Below are 16,948 nucleotides of genomic sequence, written 5' to 3'. Positions count from 1 at the left end.
CATTCCTTTCCATGTCCCATGCAAGACATATTTGCCTCCTGGCGGGGGGCTGTGTCCCTGCTTTGAAAGCGTGTGTGTGTGTGTGTGTATAAAGGCAGCAGGATCAAAACGATAATTTCTTAATTAGTTTCCTTAAGTCCAATATTTCGCAGTAATTTGCAGCAGAGATCCACTGATACTATTCATTTGCAGGTAATACAGAAAGCAGACGGAAAGATGACGAAGATGATGGCAGATGAGAGATTGAGGGCAGGCCGGGATGTAGTCCGGGCTGAGGTGCGGATGAGACAGGAAGGAACGATCAGGAAATAATTGTTGCTTTTAAGGCTTCTTTTCTGGGAGATGCTGGGCCACCTGCCAGTGATGCCTCCAGCTGTGAGCACACGCCACGGGACTCTGATTGACAGGGAGGGTAAATAGTTGCTAGCAGGGGCCCTGATTGTATCTCTCACCTCTGGCAGAATAGAAGCCACAGTGGAAGGGTGATTGGGTTTTGTTACAGCCCTTCAGCCACAAATTAAGTCGGCACCTCAGCCGAGCCATCCAAGATTCATGTTTGCTTAGAGCTGCTTTCTGCTCCTACAACCAGCCCTGTGCCCACAGAAAACACACAAACACACGTCTGCCTCTGCTACTTTAACATAGCTTTCTACAGAAAAAAAATAACAACACATCCTAATGGACACAGAGACATGGAGGGGAAAGGGGTGCTCAAGGAATAAGGAGGCAGAGCTAGAAAGAGAGAGCAGAGAGGGGAATATGTTTACCAAACACTGTGCAGGGACTGTATTGGAATTTGAAGGCCTGATTTTTCTGGAATGCCTGTTGTGTTCAGGTCACGCAATGTAAGAAGGGGGATTTGCCAGCGTAGGAGGAAGACTTGGCCGTGCTAAACGCTCCCCAGTGAAGACAAGCTGAAGCTAAAGGAAGGTGCACAAGGTGGGGGGAAAACTTAGTATGCTGAGCAAGAGCCGAGGAGCGTCAGCTGACTCAAAGCAGACACATAAGCACCAATCGAATTCTACTTCCACCAGTCAAGTGCAAGAATGATAGGAAAAACATCACCGTGGCTTCAAACAAAGTGGATTTCTGTCTGTGTTAGATTGGCCTCTTCACGCTGGAGTGATGGAGCAATCACAGGCCACTTTTTGCACTGCCATTAAGTGACAGGACGCAGGCTTCACAGACATAACATATGCCTAACCGCTGCTTTACAAAGGCGGGCGGGCTAGTGTGGAGGACCTGAGAAAAAAGGAGCAAGGGAAGGGGCGGAAATGAGAGAGGAAGGGTGAGAAGGAGGAGGGGGTTAGAGGTACAGCTGAGCCAACACCAACAACTATTACATGACTCATCCCACATCTGCAGCCATGAATGGTTCGGGCCTAAACTGAGGTGGACTGTAACCAGAGCCTAGCAAGAGTCCACTGAGCAGTACAACCAATAGACATACTGCTACAGTCCACTAGAGACTACATAAGACCGGACTCTTTGCATAACAATTCCTGCATGCTGCATTACTCATATACCTCCAACAGGGCTCTGACGATGTGCTCTTTGGATTTTGTTTCTGTTTGTAATAAGTCTCCTTGTAAATTTGGGTACTAGCGAAAGGCAGCCTGGTTTAATGACACACTGACCCAGACATAAATCCTATTTGTGCAGTCTCCTCTGTTCAGTGTCTGCCTGCGAGTACATCGGCGTGTACATGTGGTATGCAATAAACAAGCGGAGCACACACTGGAGAAAAGCCCATACGACACTCATCATCTGTGGGAACGTGAGATTCCAACACAGCCCGGATAATAACCATAAAGCGATTTTTCTTGCGCGCATCTCTTCAGAACTGCAGGCGTACGTGTGCAAACACACAGACTGCACACACATGCAAAGACAACACTGAAAAGGTCCCTTTTGTCTGCTCAACACTGATGAAAAGCTACCCACTGCGAACTTCAATCACATTTGAAAATGAGTTGGAGACGTGCTGTAACCCCGACAGTGTCATTAAGCCTGTCAGTCAGTCCCCTGGAGTTTGGGGAGGGGGAAACCGCCATCGGCCTTCCTCAATGTGCCGCGTAGCCCTGAACGACACCCGGAGGTACCAAGAGCCCCTCCTGTGCTGGATCTATGTCTGACACTGGCATAATGAAGCTATATGATTAAAAATTCAGCTTTGTATGTCCATAAACCCTCAAATGTCAAACATCCAGACAAAGGAATCATACATATTCTAATGGTGTTCAGAGCAGATGATAACAAACATTATCATGCGAGAAATGATAGCTGAAATCCCATCATATATGTTCCCACGTATTACAACCCATGCGGTGCACACACAGCCGCGCACACACACAGGCAGACACACACAGTACATAGAGCAAGATAAGCCTCCACATGCTGTCAGAGGCTGGCGTGTGATTGGCCTCTGCGGAGCCACTGCTTCTCTCATCATTAACTCTTCAGAGGATCACACTACTCTAATCACGCTAAGCCTCTCTGAATGGCGATGAAGTCAAAAAACGTGCCCATGCACATATTCACAGATGCCCAACTCATTACGCACACACACACACACACACACACACACACACGCACGCACGCACACACACTTTCTTCATCACCGCAATCACAAAACGTAATACACACAAGCAGCTGTGTGCAGTCTGTCCAAGCAAGTCTGACAGCAAACACTGTAAGAACCAATTTTGCAGGAACATTATAAAACAAAGAATGGTCCTATAGTCAATTTCCAGTTTGGGAAGGATGTGTCATCTTACTGTCCAGCTAAAATTCATAAAAATCCCAAATCAAAATGTTTATATGCTCATGAGTCACCTTCAGTTACTACCATGCCCTCATAGCAACAAGCTTTATGAGCAGCAGAGAGTGGCGTGCACATTTTTTTAAACCTGGCTTTTTCTCTCTTGAGCAACATATCTTATTACTGGAGGTTGTTGGGGTTTTATGTAGCATGAGAGGAAGACCGCAGGCACAAGTCAGGGCTGGAGAAAAAGCGCCAGCACTTCCCCGTTGTTAAGGTAAAAAAAACACACAGAGGTGTGCTTTCACTTAGAGTTACAATTCTCCTAAAAAGATGCTAGAATTCAAAATCAATCAAAAATAAGATAGATAAGCTGAGCGCTCTTTGTAGCAAAGCTGAAAATACAACACTATTTGTCATAGCAGGAAAGCAAACATGGATTTAATGGATTAGCGCATTAATAATGCAGTAATGTACGCAGCATTGCTAAATGAGAAAGCTACACCCTTGTTCATGGTCACCGAATGACACTAATCTCACTGAAGAGTCTGTGTGTGCTCATGTGGCACCGCAACGAACAACGTCCCTCCATCCTGAGATAGCCGCACCTTGCCACAAGCAAAAGTCAGTGGCTGCAATTATACCAGCTGACAGCACCAGCATTAGCTACTAACTTTTCAGAATTGAGTCTGGCTACAATAAAAAACCAGAGCAGTCTTTACCTCTGGGCCCTCTGCTGAATATTTTACAACCTTGATTCAACTCGGTCCCGTTCTCGATTTAAGACAGCACATTCAAGAGCTTTTTCTGAGGTTGATGTGTAGCCAGCTAAGGCCTGTCTCGACTGTTATTTAGAGACCATACTGTGTGCGCTACAAGGTCAAGTATAAGCAGAACCCGTAGGCCTCCGTCCCCTCCTAAGATGGAGTGCTTTCATTTCACTCACTTGGGGCCTCGTATTTTCTCTCCATTTTATTGCCTTCTCTGAGTGCTTTCCACAAAGACACATTCCACCTCCTCATACAGACACAGGGCGCCCGTCCAAGAGAGAGTGGGGAAGGTCTGGATACTGTGCCACAGGGACAAGAATGCTGACACTGCTGTAACTCGGGACAAAAGCTAAAGATGAGAGTGGAGAGAGAAAGAGAACGAGAGCGAGTTTCAGTGCAAAGAAGTTGTTCGGGGGCGAGAGCCGAGCCAAACTGAGGAGCTATAATCCCCGTGTTTGGCGTGATGTCAGGGAGTCTTGCAGAAGACCATTTCCTCACTCTGCAAAAAATGCTGTCTCCGACATCCCAGTATGTGCCGCAGCCATATATAATGCAAACATCAAACGCTTGTAGCTGCGCTGACCTCTCCCTCCCTGGGAGACCCCTTGTTCCCTCGTAATACTGAAACCATTCCACAAGTGCACACACAGACTGATTCGAAACTCCACCGCGCCATCTGAATTTCACCTTATCTCTAAGAACAAGCTCATCTCTATTTTACAGATGGGCGAGCGGTGAGGACTAATCTGGTTCCGATCTTTGGCTTCACTCTTTAAAGATCCGAGAGAGACGGAGCACAGATGGTGGAGGGGCATTTCCTGTTTCAGGGAGGAAGAAGAGAATATACTGCACCATGATAACGAACTTACAGTAGCTCCTCTCTTTGTTATTAAGATGAGTGCTTTAATGGAAGCACCTCATGTATTAGTAACAGGAATCCGGATACAAAGCCAATCAACTGGGCATAAATTCAATACATGATCATCTCAGAAGGTGCACACATTGCTGATTCATCTAGTTAATCACATATTTTATTAGTTATTTTTCTGGGCAATGCCAGGAAATCTATACATTTCTTTATAATATAATCAGAGAAAGCTAACACAAAGGTCAGTAGCTCAGGTAACACAGTAGCACAGCAGCCTGCTCTTTAAAGGTCCACTGTGTCGGACTTAGGTGGATGTTATTCATAACTGTGTTTTCATTAGTCACCTGAAAATAAGACTCATGTTTTTGTTTCCTCAGAATAATCTTTTACATCCACAGAGGGAGCCGGTTGTTTTCCACAGAGTTTCTACAGCAGCCCACAACGGACTCCAGAGAGCGCCTTTCCTGTAGATTGAGCGTTTTGCAGCCACTATAGGTTCTCCTGCACAGTATTCAGTTGGCTGCAATCTGCAACCTCACCACTAGATGCCACTAAATTCTACACACTGGTCCTTTAAAAACAGAAAGCAGTGAGAAGACAGTCAGGAGTGATGAAGAAAGGCTGTTAAATGGAGCTTCTTCTACAACACTCATCTTTACTTTTAAGATTCAAGATTCCTTTATTGTCACTGAGCATGACATGTCAATGAAATTTGCATTGCAACCCCCATGTTAGAACAAGATAGTAAGAAAGATAAGAAAGATTATAAAATAAAATTTAGATACTAGAATAAAATAAACCAACATTCAGTAAAAATATTCTTAAATGCAATAAAAATAAACCAGAAATGAAAATATACTAAACAGTAAACAATAGACAATAAAATATACCAATGAACCAATGAAATGTACCAACAGCAAACGTAAACACAGGAGCTACGAGCCGCAGCGTCTGCACGCGCCGCCATCTTGGAAAGGAGGTCGGTCGGAAAAGCCACCCGCCCCGTTTTCACGAACCCTGGTGGAAGGGTGAAGCGCTGTACGAACCCATTCTGTTTCGGAGCAGATCTGAATCACGAGGGGGATACACAAATAACTTTTTGCTTTTGTTAACATCGCGAGAAGGAATAAATGCTATACATCTTACAATCCAGTCGGTAGTAAAGTTCAATTGTGACAAACAAGCCATGACTCCATGCCACAGCCAGTGATCCTCTGGGGCCGCTGACACATGTCGTTCAACCCTTTCATGGAAGAACCGACACAACTTTAACTGCTTTTCTCTCAAACTAACGTGACATTTTAGAAGGTAAATACACACATATCATGCAACTGATGACACTCCTCCTCGCATCCAGTTGTGAATCGTCTGTGTTCAGGAAAAATGTTTGAACTTTATGCTTCATGTAATAACACTGACCGTGAAGTTTGCGCTTGCAGATTTGCACATCAAAGAAAAGTGGACTACCGGCCTTGGTGGAGGTCTGCACTCTCTGAGCAACCTTCTAGTTATGCTAAGTGTTTTATTTCAGGTCCCTGGATCAGTTTTGTCTTTTTTATCTATTTGGATGTCAGTGGTTTTATCACGGTACTGAGCACTTTAGGTAAAGCTCTGACTGACTTGAGTCGGTGTTTGGCTATATGCATAAATCGACAATCATTTCCATAGTCGCACCGACTAATCAGTGCCAGTAATTGCTCCAATGAGTGGAAACAGGATTCGGCTGGGCCATTGCCCAAAGGAAATTGTCAGCCTACACCGCTGGCTGTGCCTAACCTGTGACCTCAGCTCCTAATCACCAATTATCATGCAGCCTTTTCTGCATATTGATGTAAAGCAAAGGGTGTTCGCTCAGAATGCCTATTAAACAGGCTGAAAACAAAACTACAACATCAACAAAACTAAACGCCGGCTACAGAGGACGTCTTCTAAATGCAAATGCTCGGAAATCTTTTGAAGCGAGCCGGTGCGTTGGTTGAGGGCAGTTGTGGAGGGAGTTCCCTTAGATTTGTAGCTCTCCCCTGTCACAACAATATCTTTTTACCACAGAGCTGCTGACATGATTCATGAGCCAGAGGACTTGATGTGGTGTTGGTGTGCAGGCCAGATGAAATCCCCTCAGTCCACTAATATAGGTTTCTGTGTTGGGGTGTGCTTTACAAGTTACTGTAGCTAAGGAGCCATTTCACACTGCTGAGCTAGAAATAGGTCTTACTGTAGCTAAATCAACCCGGTCCACCCCTCCCCAACCCTTGTCACTGGAGACAGTGTTACACAGCACACACATAATTCTACACACGCGTTCAATAAACACATACACACATTCCTTCTTTGCCTCTTTCTTTCCTTTTCTCTCTCCCTCTTCCTTCCTTCCCTTCATAACTACCTTCGGTGGCTCTCCCTCTCTCCTTCTACTCCCCCTTTTTCCAAGTACCTCTCTTTCCCTTGCTCCTTCGCCTTCTCCTTCATTAAAATGGACTTCCTAAAGCCCCCATTCGTCTTGCTGACAGCTCCACTATCGATCGGACTGGAGAAAGGGATGCAGTTCCAGAGCTTTAAATGGCTCTCTGGCCAGGGTGGATGAAGGTTGGGCTGGACTGAGGCTGGAGGCGAAGAAGAAGAGGGAGTGCCAGGTTTAACCGGGAGGTCTGCTCCAAGTCTGGACTCTGATGCATTTTTGGTCACCAGCGAATAACACCTAGATTGCCCTGATGGCAGGAATCCCACTTTACATGAAAATGTCTCACCCGCTCTGTAATAAGGATTACTGAGATCAGATAATGAATTAATCATGCACGTTGAGAGCCAGCGCGTTAACCAGCCTCTTCGGGCCACTTGCATCCTCTCCTGCAAATGAGAACTTTTCTGGGACTTCTCAAAACACCGGGAGGGGACGGAGGTGGGAGAGTTTCACTTGGCTACGCTGACATGCAATTCATTTCAATCAAAGCGATGTGAACTAACGTTCCGCCGGCTGGCGCCTTTAATCGGGCTCCATCCCTTATCGTCAGCCATTATTGAGGGAAGATGAGTTGGCACATTCCGTCTTCATCCCTCTCGCCGTGTGACATCAAATCCCTCTGCCAGGATTAATGATGGGACGTTTGATTTTCCCAATGATTAAAAGCTCTATGGCGTACTTGGTGTCCTGTGGTGCCGTGGAAACCCCAAAGGGCCGGTTGGCTTCCCTCCTCCCTCTGATGAGCACCATCTATGCGTCTATTGGCTGTCATCTATAATCATATTGTGCACCACAACAGCGTATCAGGGAGCGAGAGACTCTCCAGTGACCATGTCACTGTTTATTTGGGATCTAATCTGTCCCTCTGTATTGCCCTTGATTGGAACAGCAAGGGAGAAGAAGATAGACAAGGTGTAATATTCCAGACAAATTACTCAACTTCCCAACTGTGAGCAGTTCAATCTACGCGGGGCACTGCAGTGTTTAGATTAAGGTCTTGTTAGAGTAGCGTTAGCAGCAGGGCTTGTGATGCTTGTGTATTGATGCTTTAATCAGTAAATGTAAGAGCCCATACAGCATTCAGCTCTGCAGAGACAATTTGAAAACCCGAACCCCTGATGACAAAGAATCCTTTAAAAGAGGACTGTGTCTGCTCCTTCTAAAGGCCACTCGGCCACATAATAACGGTGACATGGTCTGAGGTTCTGGAAAATGGAAAATGGATAAGACAAACGGGGACAGAGAGGAGAAAAATGAGATGAAGAGAGGGTAAAAGGAGGTGTGGAGAAGGAGTGAGATGGAAGAGGAGTAAAGAAAGGAAGCAGAGGTGATGTGGAAGGGCGGAGGGAAGGAGAAGTGGAGCATGGGGCACTAAGGAAGGAGAGAGGGAGGAGGTAGCGGAGAGGCAGAGAGCAGTAGTCGATATAACAGCAGTCATTCATCTCTCTGACAGCCTTCCAAATGCTCCACTGGGGGAGACACAAAGCTGCGTCACCTCGAATGCAGCAAACGCGCGGCGCACACACACACGTGCATACATGTGCATACACACACAGAGGAAAACGCATGTTTGTGAACCTTGATTTTGCTGTGTATGCACACACAGAGCGCCATGTTCTGGGTCAACGGTGTGTTGCAGGGCATACATACACCATTACACTGCAACCTGTACAAGCACAAATCATAGCCACAGGCATCAGATATTCACACACGCTTTCTCTCGCTCGCATAAGCACGCACACACACACACACACGTTTCTGCTGATTTGTTAAAATGATGTGTACAATAATCCAATCAGCAGCAGATCTAAAAAGCAGTTCATAGCACCTTTAAGGTGGAAAAGCGTCTCACACTTGACACACAAAAACGTTTTACGATCCTAAAATCTTCTGAACACTGAAGTGTTCCAAGACAAACATGCACTTGAACAGCACATGAGACATTCACGTACCATTGGACTATGGGAACACATATGTGCGCTCCTATTAATACACACACACACACACACACATCCTTGTTTCCCAGCTCTGGTCATGGCCCATTGGCTGATGCTTGCCGTCCATCTCTCATGATTCATGGCTAAGCGAGCTGCTGTAGAGCAGCTCTAAACCACTGGGCCGAGGAGAGCCTGTGTGTCATTAAGGCACAGCGGGCTGGACATGCTGTTAGAGCCGCCGCGCCACAGCAAGCTCTGTGCCTCAGTCCAGCACAACGGGAGGCGAGGAAGCAGGTACTTCTGTATGTGGTCGTACTGCTCATAGTGGCTTTACTGGAAAAGTAATATCAACAGCTGAGTGCACTCACAGACTACCTTGCCCGATGAAGTGTGCACAGCGAACAAGACAAGTGCTGTCTTTTATTTAGTTGGACACCGTTCTCCTCCCGGCCCCACCCTGCATTTCAACTAAATTAGCCCCTCTAATCATCCCCAAATCCTCCTTCTTAATCAGCAAAGCAGTGGAGGCTAAAGAAAAGAGACAGGGGTGCCAAGTCCCCCCCCTGCCATCCTCCATTAGCATGGGGCCTCAAGAAAGGCGGCGGAGGCACACGTCCATACCCTAATGACTCCGTAATGATCCCCTCCTCTGCTAGAGTGCTGACAAACACTGACAAACCCTGACCCTGACAAGAGGAACACCCACACTCAGCCCTCTTCCTCACCCCGCATTTAGAGGCTCATCTCTCAGCCCTCAGCCTCTCTATAGGAGCGAGGGTCCGGACCAGCAGGATCCGCACAGCCCCAAACGCGCAGCAAGATAAACACCCGTGATGAAATAGTCCATGTCACTTTCAGAGTGAGGGGCAAAGTTTGAGTAAATTCCTTCGGGCAGATGGAGCGAGAGGGACAGCGAGCATGGATAAACACAGCCAGAGTTAAGGCAGAGAACGGCGGCAGGAGGCAGAGTGGAACTGCAGAGTCTATGGAAAAAAAACATTGTTTGTATCCTTTTTACTTTTCCCTGATCGTGATTTCCATTTCAACTTGGGGTTGGGGGAGTCAGCAGCGGAGACTCTTTTCAACATCACACAAGACATAATTACAGAGTGCACCACTGCCAGCCCGCCTCAGCTTCTCCTAAATACTCACACCCCAAATTAGGGGTTACCTCCTTCTAGTTAAACCTACTATTTAAGATGAAAACGTCACAGACAAACAGAGGGGACGGGAAAGGGAGTTTGGAGAGGAAAGACCTAGTTTAACAGCTTTGTTTCACAACGACAGAGAAGGCCTTTGTTAAAGATGGTTACTGGCAGGCCTTGGATAAAGCCAGGTGTGGAAACTGGGACAAAAACAAAAGTTGGAAAAGACACACACAGCTAAAAAGACGAGGGAGTGTGTTTATGTTCTCTCTGCAGTATATATGACAGCTGAAAATCTGCTAAGGATATTTCCAAAAGGCAGCGAGCTTAAGAAAAACACTAACTTCACGCTAGCCTATGACCTCACTGGTTTGGACTGCAGCTCCCAGTCCCGGTCGCGGATGACGGAGCACTCACTCTTTGAGCCTTTCCCCGGCTCGGCCATCTTTTCTGTTTTGCTTTCTTTCTTTTTTTTCTTCAGCTCTCTGTCTTTATAGATGAGCATCCCGGTCAGATTCAGGACGATTTATTAGTGTCACAGAGTCCGCCGGTCAGCTGCAGGCAAGTGGCCAACACTCTGGATTGTTTTTTTTTTCTGGCTTGAGCTGTAAAGAGCCACAAAAGAGATTTTCTTCCCTGGTTATTAGAGGATGAAAAGAGTTCCCATGCATGGCTCCTTCACTGATAGAACAGGAACGAGGTACCGTGCTGTCTCTTGATTTATAGAGAACACTCATCTGGGATCTGTGGTCCAGACCAGTAGCTGCAGTGTTGTGGTGAACCAGAGCTCTGACTTACACTACTACTTAGTATTAGCTGTATCAGTATGAGTATTAACAGACTGAAGGCTGAAACGTTGCTTAGTTACAAACAGCATATTGTACTGTCACCTTTAAGGAATAATTCCTTACATGATATTTCCAGTTTGTTACAACTGCGTCTTATTTTATGATTTTTGGCCATCATGATAACATCGTACCCTCCAATGTAACTGCTGAGATAGCACAGAGGATATTTTTGACTGGTTATGCATGAGAGCTATTGTGACTAAACGCTACGCTTAAAGCTACATCACAAATACCTGTCAATGCTGCAGCGGAGACATGGTGCTGCAATGGCCGCGTGTTAGTCAAAGGAGTGTCGGATTAAAAGGAAGCAGCTCTTTTTTCTTAAAAATTTACCAGTTAGTTACCAGTTAATGGATGTCGGGCTACTGAAAGCAAAATTAACCAAACCTGATCCTGGCTGAGATGTGGGAACATGGCGATAACGCTGCAGCAAAGACTAACGTGTCAAGAAACGCAAGACTTCAAATGATCAGGCAGGTTGTAAGCCGGGTCAGTCAGATCAAACCATGCTGGCAATCCTGCCTCGCTGCACAGTCTAATTGTCTGTGTGCACAGCTATGGTGAGAAGCACAGGTGAGAGCTGCAACAGGAAGTCAGACCACTCTTCCAATGATGTCACTGCATGCCCAGATGTCAGCGGTTAACTTGGTAAGTACAGTCTCATTATAGCCCATAGGAGTGATGGCCAAAACAACAAAAATAAGATTTTTGAGGTTAATAAGAAGATGGCAGTCTCACACCAGACATAAAACACTACACGCACACACACACACAAACACACACAACCTGTAAGAAGTTCACAGAGTTCATTTGAATGTGTCTGTTGTCATCTTTCAAGCTTTTTACCCACATGATCAAAACCTGAAGCGCACCAGAATCAAAACCCACATCCCCGTCATATCAAAGCCACATGGTCCACCAGGTCCTTTTATCACATCAAACATCTCAGTGTATATGATTTCACTACAGTCGCCAGGAAATTCAAGTGGCTGCAAAGCGCTCTAATTAAAGTCATTTCAATTCACATATGGCACATATTCCTTTATCACCGAGGACTGGAATCGATGCCATGCAGCACGTCCAATCTAAGTCTCTCTCCTCTCCACACTCCTAGACTGCAGGCCGAACACTGGAAATCAAGTCAGAAACAACATCCTGTCCCCGGCCTCTAGGAAGTGACCTCAGCTTCAGAAAGGCCAGATAAAACGTCCACATCAGAAACAAAAACAACAGACCGGCCGTAATGAGCTATCCGCCAGGCTCCAGTGTGTTCTGAGGGAGACCAGGTGGTGTGACACACATATGACTCTGATTAGGGGGCCTTCAGAGGAACAAGAGGAGAGTGGGGGGGGGGGGGGGGGGGGGGGGCAGTGGGGTGGGCCATGCCGGGCCAATCGAGACATTTTGCATATGATGCAACTATTTGTGGTGTTCAATGACCTCCAGCAGGCTCCAGGACACTCTGCACTGTGAGAGGTACATTTCCCGTTAGTGTGTAAGCATGGGGGGGCAGTTTGGGTATTGTTTTCCTCTAAGAAGCAACATGTGAGCAGCTCAGGCCTCAGAGGCCTGATAATGTGGTGCACTGTGGATTACAGCAGCTTGATAGTGACGTACTGCGCTGCCAGGTTTTTAATTATCAGTAGGAGCTCACACAGAGCTCAGTCTGTGCATTAGATGAAGTGGTGGGAATATGCACGCTCGCACAGAACACAAAAAACACACAAACGCATTCGGTCGGCCAAATTACTGCAACAGCCAACCATGTGCAGAGCAGTCAAACCCTCAGAGCAGACACTGACGACTCCGCATGTGTCCTCTATGCCGCTCGCCCATCTCTCTCTCTAACCTCATTACATGACAGAGGGTTTTGGCGCTGACGTCTGTAGACTCATAATCATACCTCTGCTCTGCACACATCCTCAAACTGTGGGAGGGAGAGATGTCAGAGGGACCTCTGGCCTCATTCTTCAGCCGTTAGTTTCATCCCGGTGCATTGTGCTGCTTCTGACTGGACTGTTTAAATGTCTCCTGATATCAGCGAACACAAACACCAGGCCGGCCGGCCTGGTGGGGAGGATAAGGACTGAAGGGGAAACGAAGGCCATTCTTCTCCTCGCGTGACGGGAATTGTGTTGGAACAAGCACCTGTCCACCCCCCCCAACAATGACCACCGAGGAGGGAGAAGTAGGAGTGAAGAGAGAATGAGGGCACCAAACAGTCAAGAAAAGTGGATCAGTCTGTCGAACTAATTTCCCTCCATCTCCTTCATGTTCATCTTTCCCTCCCACTCTTTCTTTTCTCTCTCTGCCCCATATTCAAACAACTTAATCTGTGTAAATTACATTCCAACACAGGCGAATGTTTCAAAGCTGCAGACTTAACGCTACACGGACCAGATAAACATCTGCATAATATCTGCATAAATGGTCTGCATGGATAATAAGGTGAGCCAGCTGCTGAGGCGATCCGACCGGCCTTTTCTTCCGCTGCCTCGCTCTCTCTCCACCCCCATCACCTTCATCTGTTCTCCACACCAACTTGACACCCGTGTTTTTAAATAGACAAAGAGCAGCAGCATCTCTGTGTCCTTCAGACTCCTCCTTCAGATACCCTCTAAACAGCCAGAATAGGGGAGTGCTGGCCACAGCACAATCCCACACCTACAACATGATAAGAGACTCAGAAAAAAAAAAAAAAAACTTTTTAACCTCGATTCTTTGTCCTCTGCAATGACAGTTTGCCTCCTCTGCTTATTCCTGACTGCAGTAACTGCCTTTAAACCAACAGAGTGCGCTTCTTACCTCTCTGTCCTTCAGCTTCATGGCCAGAACCAGCTGGTTGCGATGGTTGGTGAGGGCTTCGCGGTAGTTTCCCTTGGAGAAGAATGCCGAGCCCAGATTCCCATGAGCACGGCATTCCCCTGTTTGGTCACCTGAAGAGGAACAAGAGATGAGAAGGGAAATGAAAAGAGCCAATGAAGCATATTTACAGTACAGCCTGATTACAAAGCAACTGGTGTTTGTGTCACATCATCCCGCCGCTGCTGTTGGACAGCGGCGTGATGAACCACATCTATGCCGCTGACACGCCGCTGCACCCTTAAAAGGGAAAGCGGCCATTCTAAGTTCTCCACAGTAGAGCAGCTTCCCTGACAGCTGGTAGTGTTGATCTCAAAGCTCCAGAGGGTGAGAGGGGAAAGCCTTATTATTTCTGCCTGACAGAGAGGCCCCACAGACAGGGCCAAAGTACAGCGCAAGTCTCTGTGCTCCACCTGAGAACCACAGCTCCTTATCTTCAGCTGCTCTGCCCAGTCATGTGTCAAACTGTGTGGGGGTGAGAAGAGTGGAGCCAGTCTGTGCTACTCTCTGTTTTCAGTTTTTTTTCCTCTATCTTACAACCATCTTAAGTTTTTTTTTTCCTCTTTTTTCCCGTACTCTCTCAAACTTTCTCTCCTCTCCCTTTATTAACACCCACGCGGCGTATCCACACTCGCTGAAAGTAACATCTATTTTTGAGAAATGGGTCAAATCCTGTCAGTTTCTTGCAGGTTTAACTTACCTTAAATTTTGGTGCAAGATGCTCAAATGAGGAAAAACACAAAGGGACAAAAAAAATAGGCCCCAAGTAAAAAAAACTTGTCTTCACTGCAAAGCTAGACAAACATAATATGAAAGAAATGTAGTGAAATTTCACTTAAAGTGCTAGCTGCACTATAGCACTACAAGGCTAGACTTAGGCACAGTGCTGCATAAAGCTAAGTGCTAATGTTGGCAAAATCCTAATCTTAACGTGCTGATATTTAGCTAATTGTTTGCTAATTAGCTCTAAACACAGAGAACAGCTGAGGCTCATGGGAATGTCATTAATTTGTTGCTTTTTGGTCATAAACCGACCAAAATATTAGCTAATTAGCTAATAATTCTGTAACAAATATCAGTCTAAATTAAATATATATCTTTCTATGTTTGGACTGTTGGTCAGACAAAACACACACATTCATTGCTTTGGCTTCGGGACACTGTGGTCTGCATGTGTCACTTTCACATTTCATGATTATTTAATTGAAAAAATAATCACCCAGGCTAATCGATAAGGAAAAGTAATGATAATTTGAAGCCCTTTTCTAGCGTGTCATCCCCTCTTGGCCAGCTCGGGCCTCTCACCTAATGTCTTGGCCACCTCCAGGTCCTGCTGCATGTAGCCAGTGCTCTTCTCGGTGTTGCCCAGGGACCAGTGGGCGCTGCTGAGGGCCGAGAAGACGGAGCCGCGTAGCTTGAGGCTGCACGTGCCGATCTTCAAAGCGGCTTCCAGCACCACAACAGAGGCTGTGTGGTGGCTCGCTGTCAGCAGCTCCTGGCCAATCACAGACACCACCACAAAGGGACTTTTGTCCAGCTTCATCTTTTGCAGCTGCTGATAGGTGGGCTCGAGAGACTCTGCACAGGAAGGACATGAGAAAGACAGAGATTAGAAACAGACTCCATAGCATAGCCTTGTGCTAACATGGTGACTGACAAGAATATCTCACTGTGATTGCAGAACCTGTGTTATGTGTTTACCAGCCCAGACAAACGTGAGTGCCGCCTGAGTTCAGATTTTCTCTGGTAGTGGTTGTGTTTCGTCTGCCTGGATGAGCGCAGCCTGCAGCTCGGCTGAGTGACGGCTTTCACTGACAATTTGACAATAAGTCAACATATGAACCATTTTTCTGTTTCCCTCCACTCTGACAGGGGTAATCTCAGGCAATTTCCGACCGCTCTGCATAAAAATGGCACAAGTTTACAGCATTGTGTGCAACTGTCTCCGGAAACCGCACAGCGAAATTATATTCCTGCCTTCTCTTCGTGTCGGCTGATATGGCTGTTTGGGAGAACGCAGGAGGCTGAATAGGTTTTCAGATAGAGTTTAAGGAGTGATGGGGGAAACTAATGCAGCTAATGCACAACAGTAGCAGCAGCAGATGAATGCAGAGCAAAGGAGACACGCAAGGTGACCTTTGAAGAGGCTGAAAACGCACACAATGACATAAATCAATGGTGGGCCGCCCGGGATTCGGGATCCACAGCCCCTCCAGATTACAAAGCCCTCTGGCAGACACCAACATCGAACAACATGAAGGGGGGCAATGGAGGCACGCCCAAGTGTGTGTGTGTTTTTGAGCCTATTGATGAATTTGCGTGTGTCTGTGCATATTTGCATTCATGTATAGGAGTGTATCTGGGGGATGCGTAATTCTCATGGCCCGGTATTTGCAAATATTTTGAGCAGAGTAGCTACTAATTAGGTCAAAGCGCTTTACGGAAGACTGCGTGGCGCTACGGTGCCTGTACAAACTGGAGATGTGTGGCAGCGAGTGCAGTCTACATTTCAGCATCAGGCACGAGCTTTCATAAACTACTTCTTTCATTTGTTTAGACAAACATTTAGTACACAGTCGCAATATCTGAACAAACTCAGTAGTTCTACGAAACACACACAGGCATTAATTCACCGAGACACACACACACACACACACACACATAATATGCTATGCTTCCCCACACAAGCACTCAAAAGCATAACTGATGATGCTCTTTCAAGAGCATTGCTTCTGTTCCAGCACTTGGCAGAATGTCGTGCTTACAGAGACAGTGCGTGCATATAATATCCATTCATAGCTTGTAATTGCCTTCAGAGTGACACCGAGAGCTGAGTCATAAATCAAACACTGAGAGAATCATTTTTTAAAAAGGTGTCATGGCTGCTGCATTCATAAACAGGTAGTTATGACAACTCCCGAGTGTGTTGTTCCACACGCATACTCAGGCGCACACACACAAAGGCAAATGCCAAAGCCAGAGTGTTTACCGAGCCTTGTGTGAAGATATGAAGAAGAATTACAACCTCTGCCTCGCTGACATGCACGCAGCTAATGGAGAGTCACAACAGAGAGTCATTTCTCCCCTTTTTGTCCTGCGAGAGAGGCTTTTTAAGGTTGCATTTGCAGCCAGGGCCACACCTTCCTATAATGACAGTATACGTGTGGGCAGAAATACAAATCTGCAATGTACCGAACATCTCACATGAATAAAAACATTCCCTCCTGCGTTTGAGGACGGCTCTTTGCATTTATGTACAACGTAAGCAACGACAACCAAACGACAACACTGGAGAA

The 16,948-nt window shown here is 46.4% G+C and overlaps 1 protein-coding gene across 2 annotated transcripts in view; it reads right to left on the bottom strand.

Annotated features, from left to right (window-relative positions):
* The window catches only part of LOC121606453 (tetratricopeptide repeat protein 28-like), a 156,131-nt gene that overhangs the window by 44,157 nt on the left and 95,026 nt on the right, over positions 1-16,948 (bottom strand). For both annotated transcript variants that reach the window (XM_041936774.1, XM_041936775.1), the window contains 2 exons: positions 14,958-15,230; positions 13,596-13,726 (listed from right to left, as the gene is read on the bottom strand). In XM_041936774.1, coding sequence (XP_041792708.1) covers positions 13,596-13,726; positions 14,958-15,230 — 404 coding nt within the window. The remainder of the gene's footprint in view (positions 1-13,595; positions 13,727-14,957; positions 15,231-16,948) is intronic.

Source organism: Chelmon rostratus, chromosome 5, assembly GCF_017976325.1.
Source record: "Chelmon rostratus isolate fCheRos1 chromosome 5, fCheRos1.pri, whole genome shotgun sequence".
Taxonomy (NCBI): domain Eukaryota; kingdom Metazoa; phylum Chordata; class Actinopteri; order Chaetodontiformes; family Chaetodontidae; genus Chelmon; species Chelmon rostratus.
This window is presented reverse-complemented; position numbering and strand designations above follow the sequence as displayed.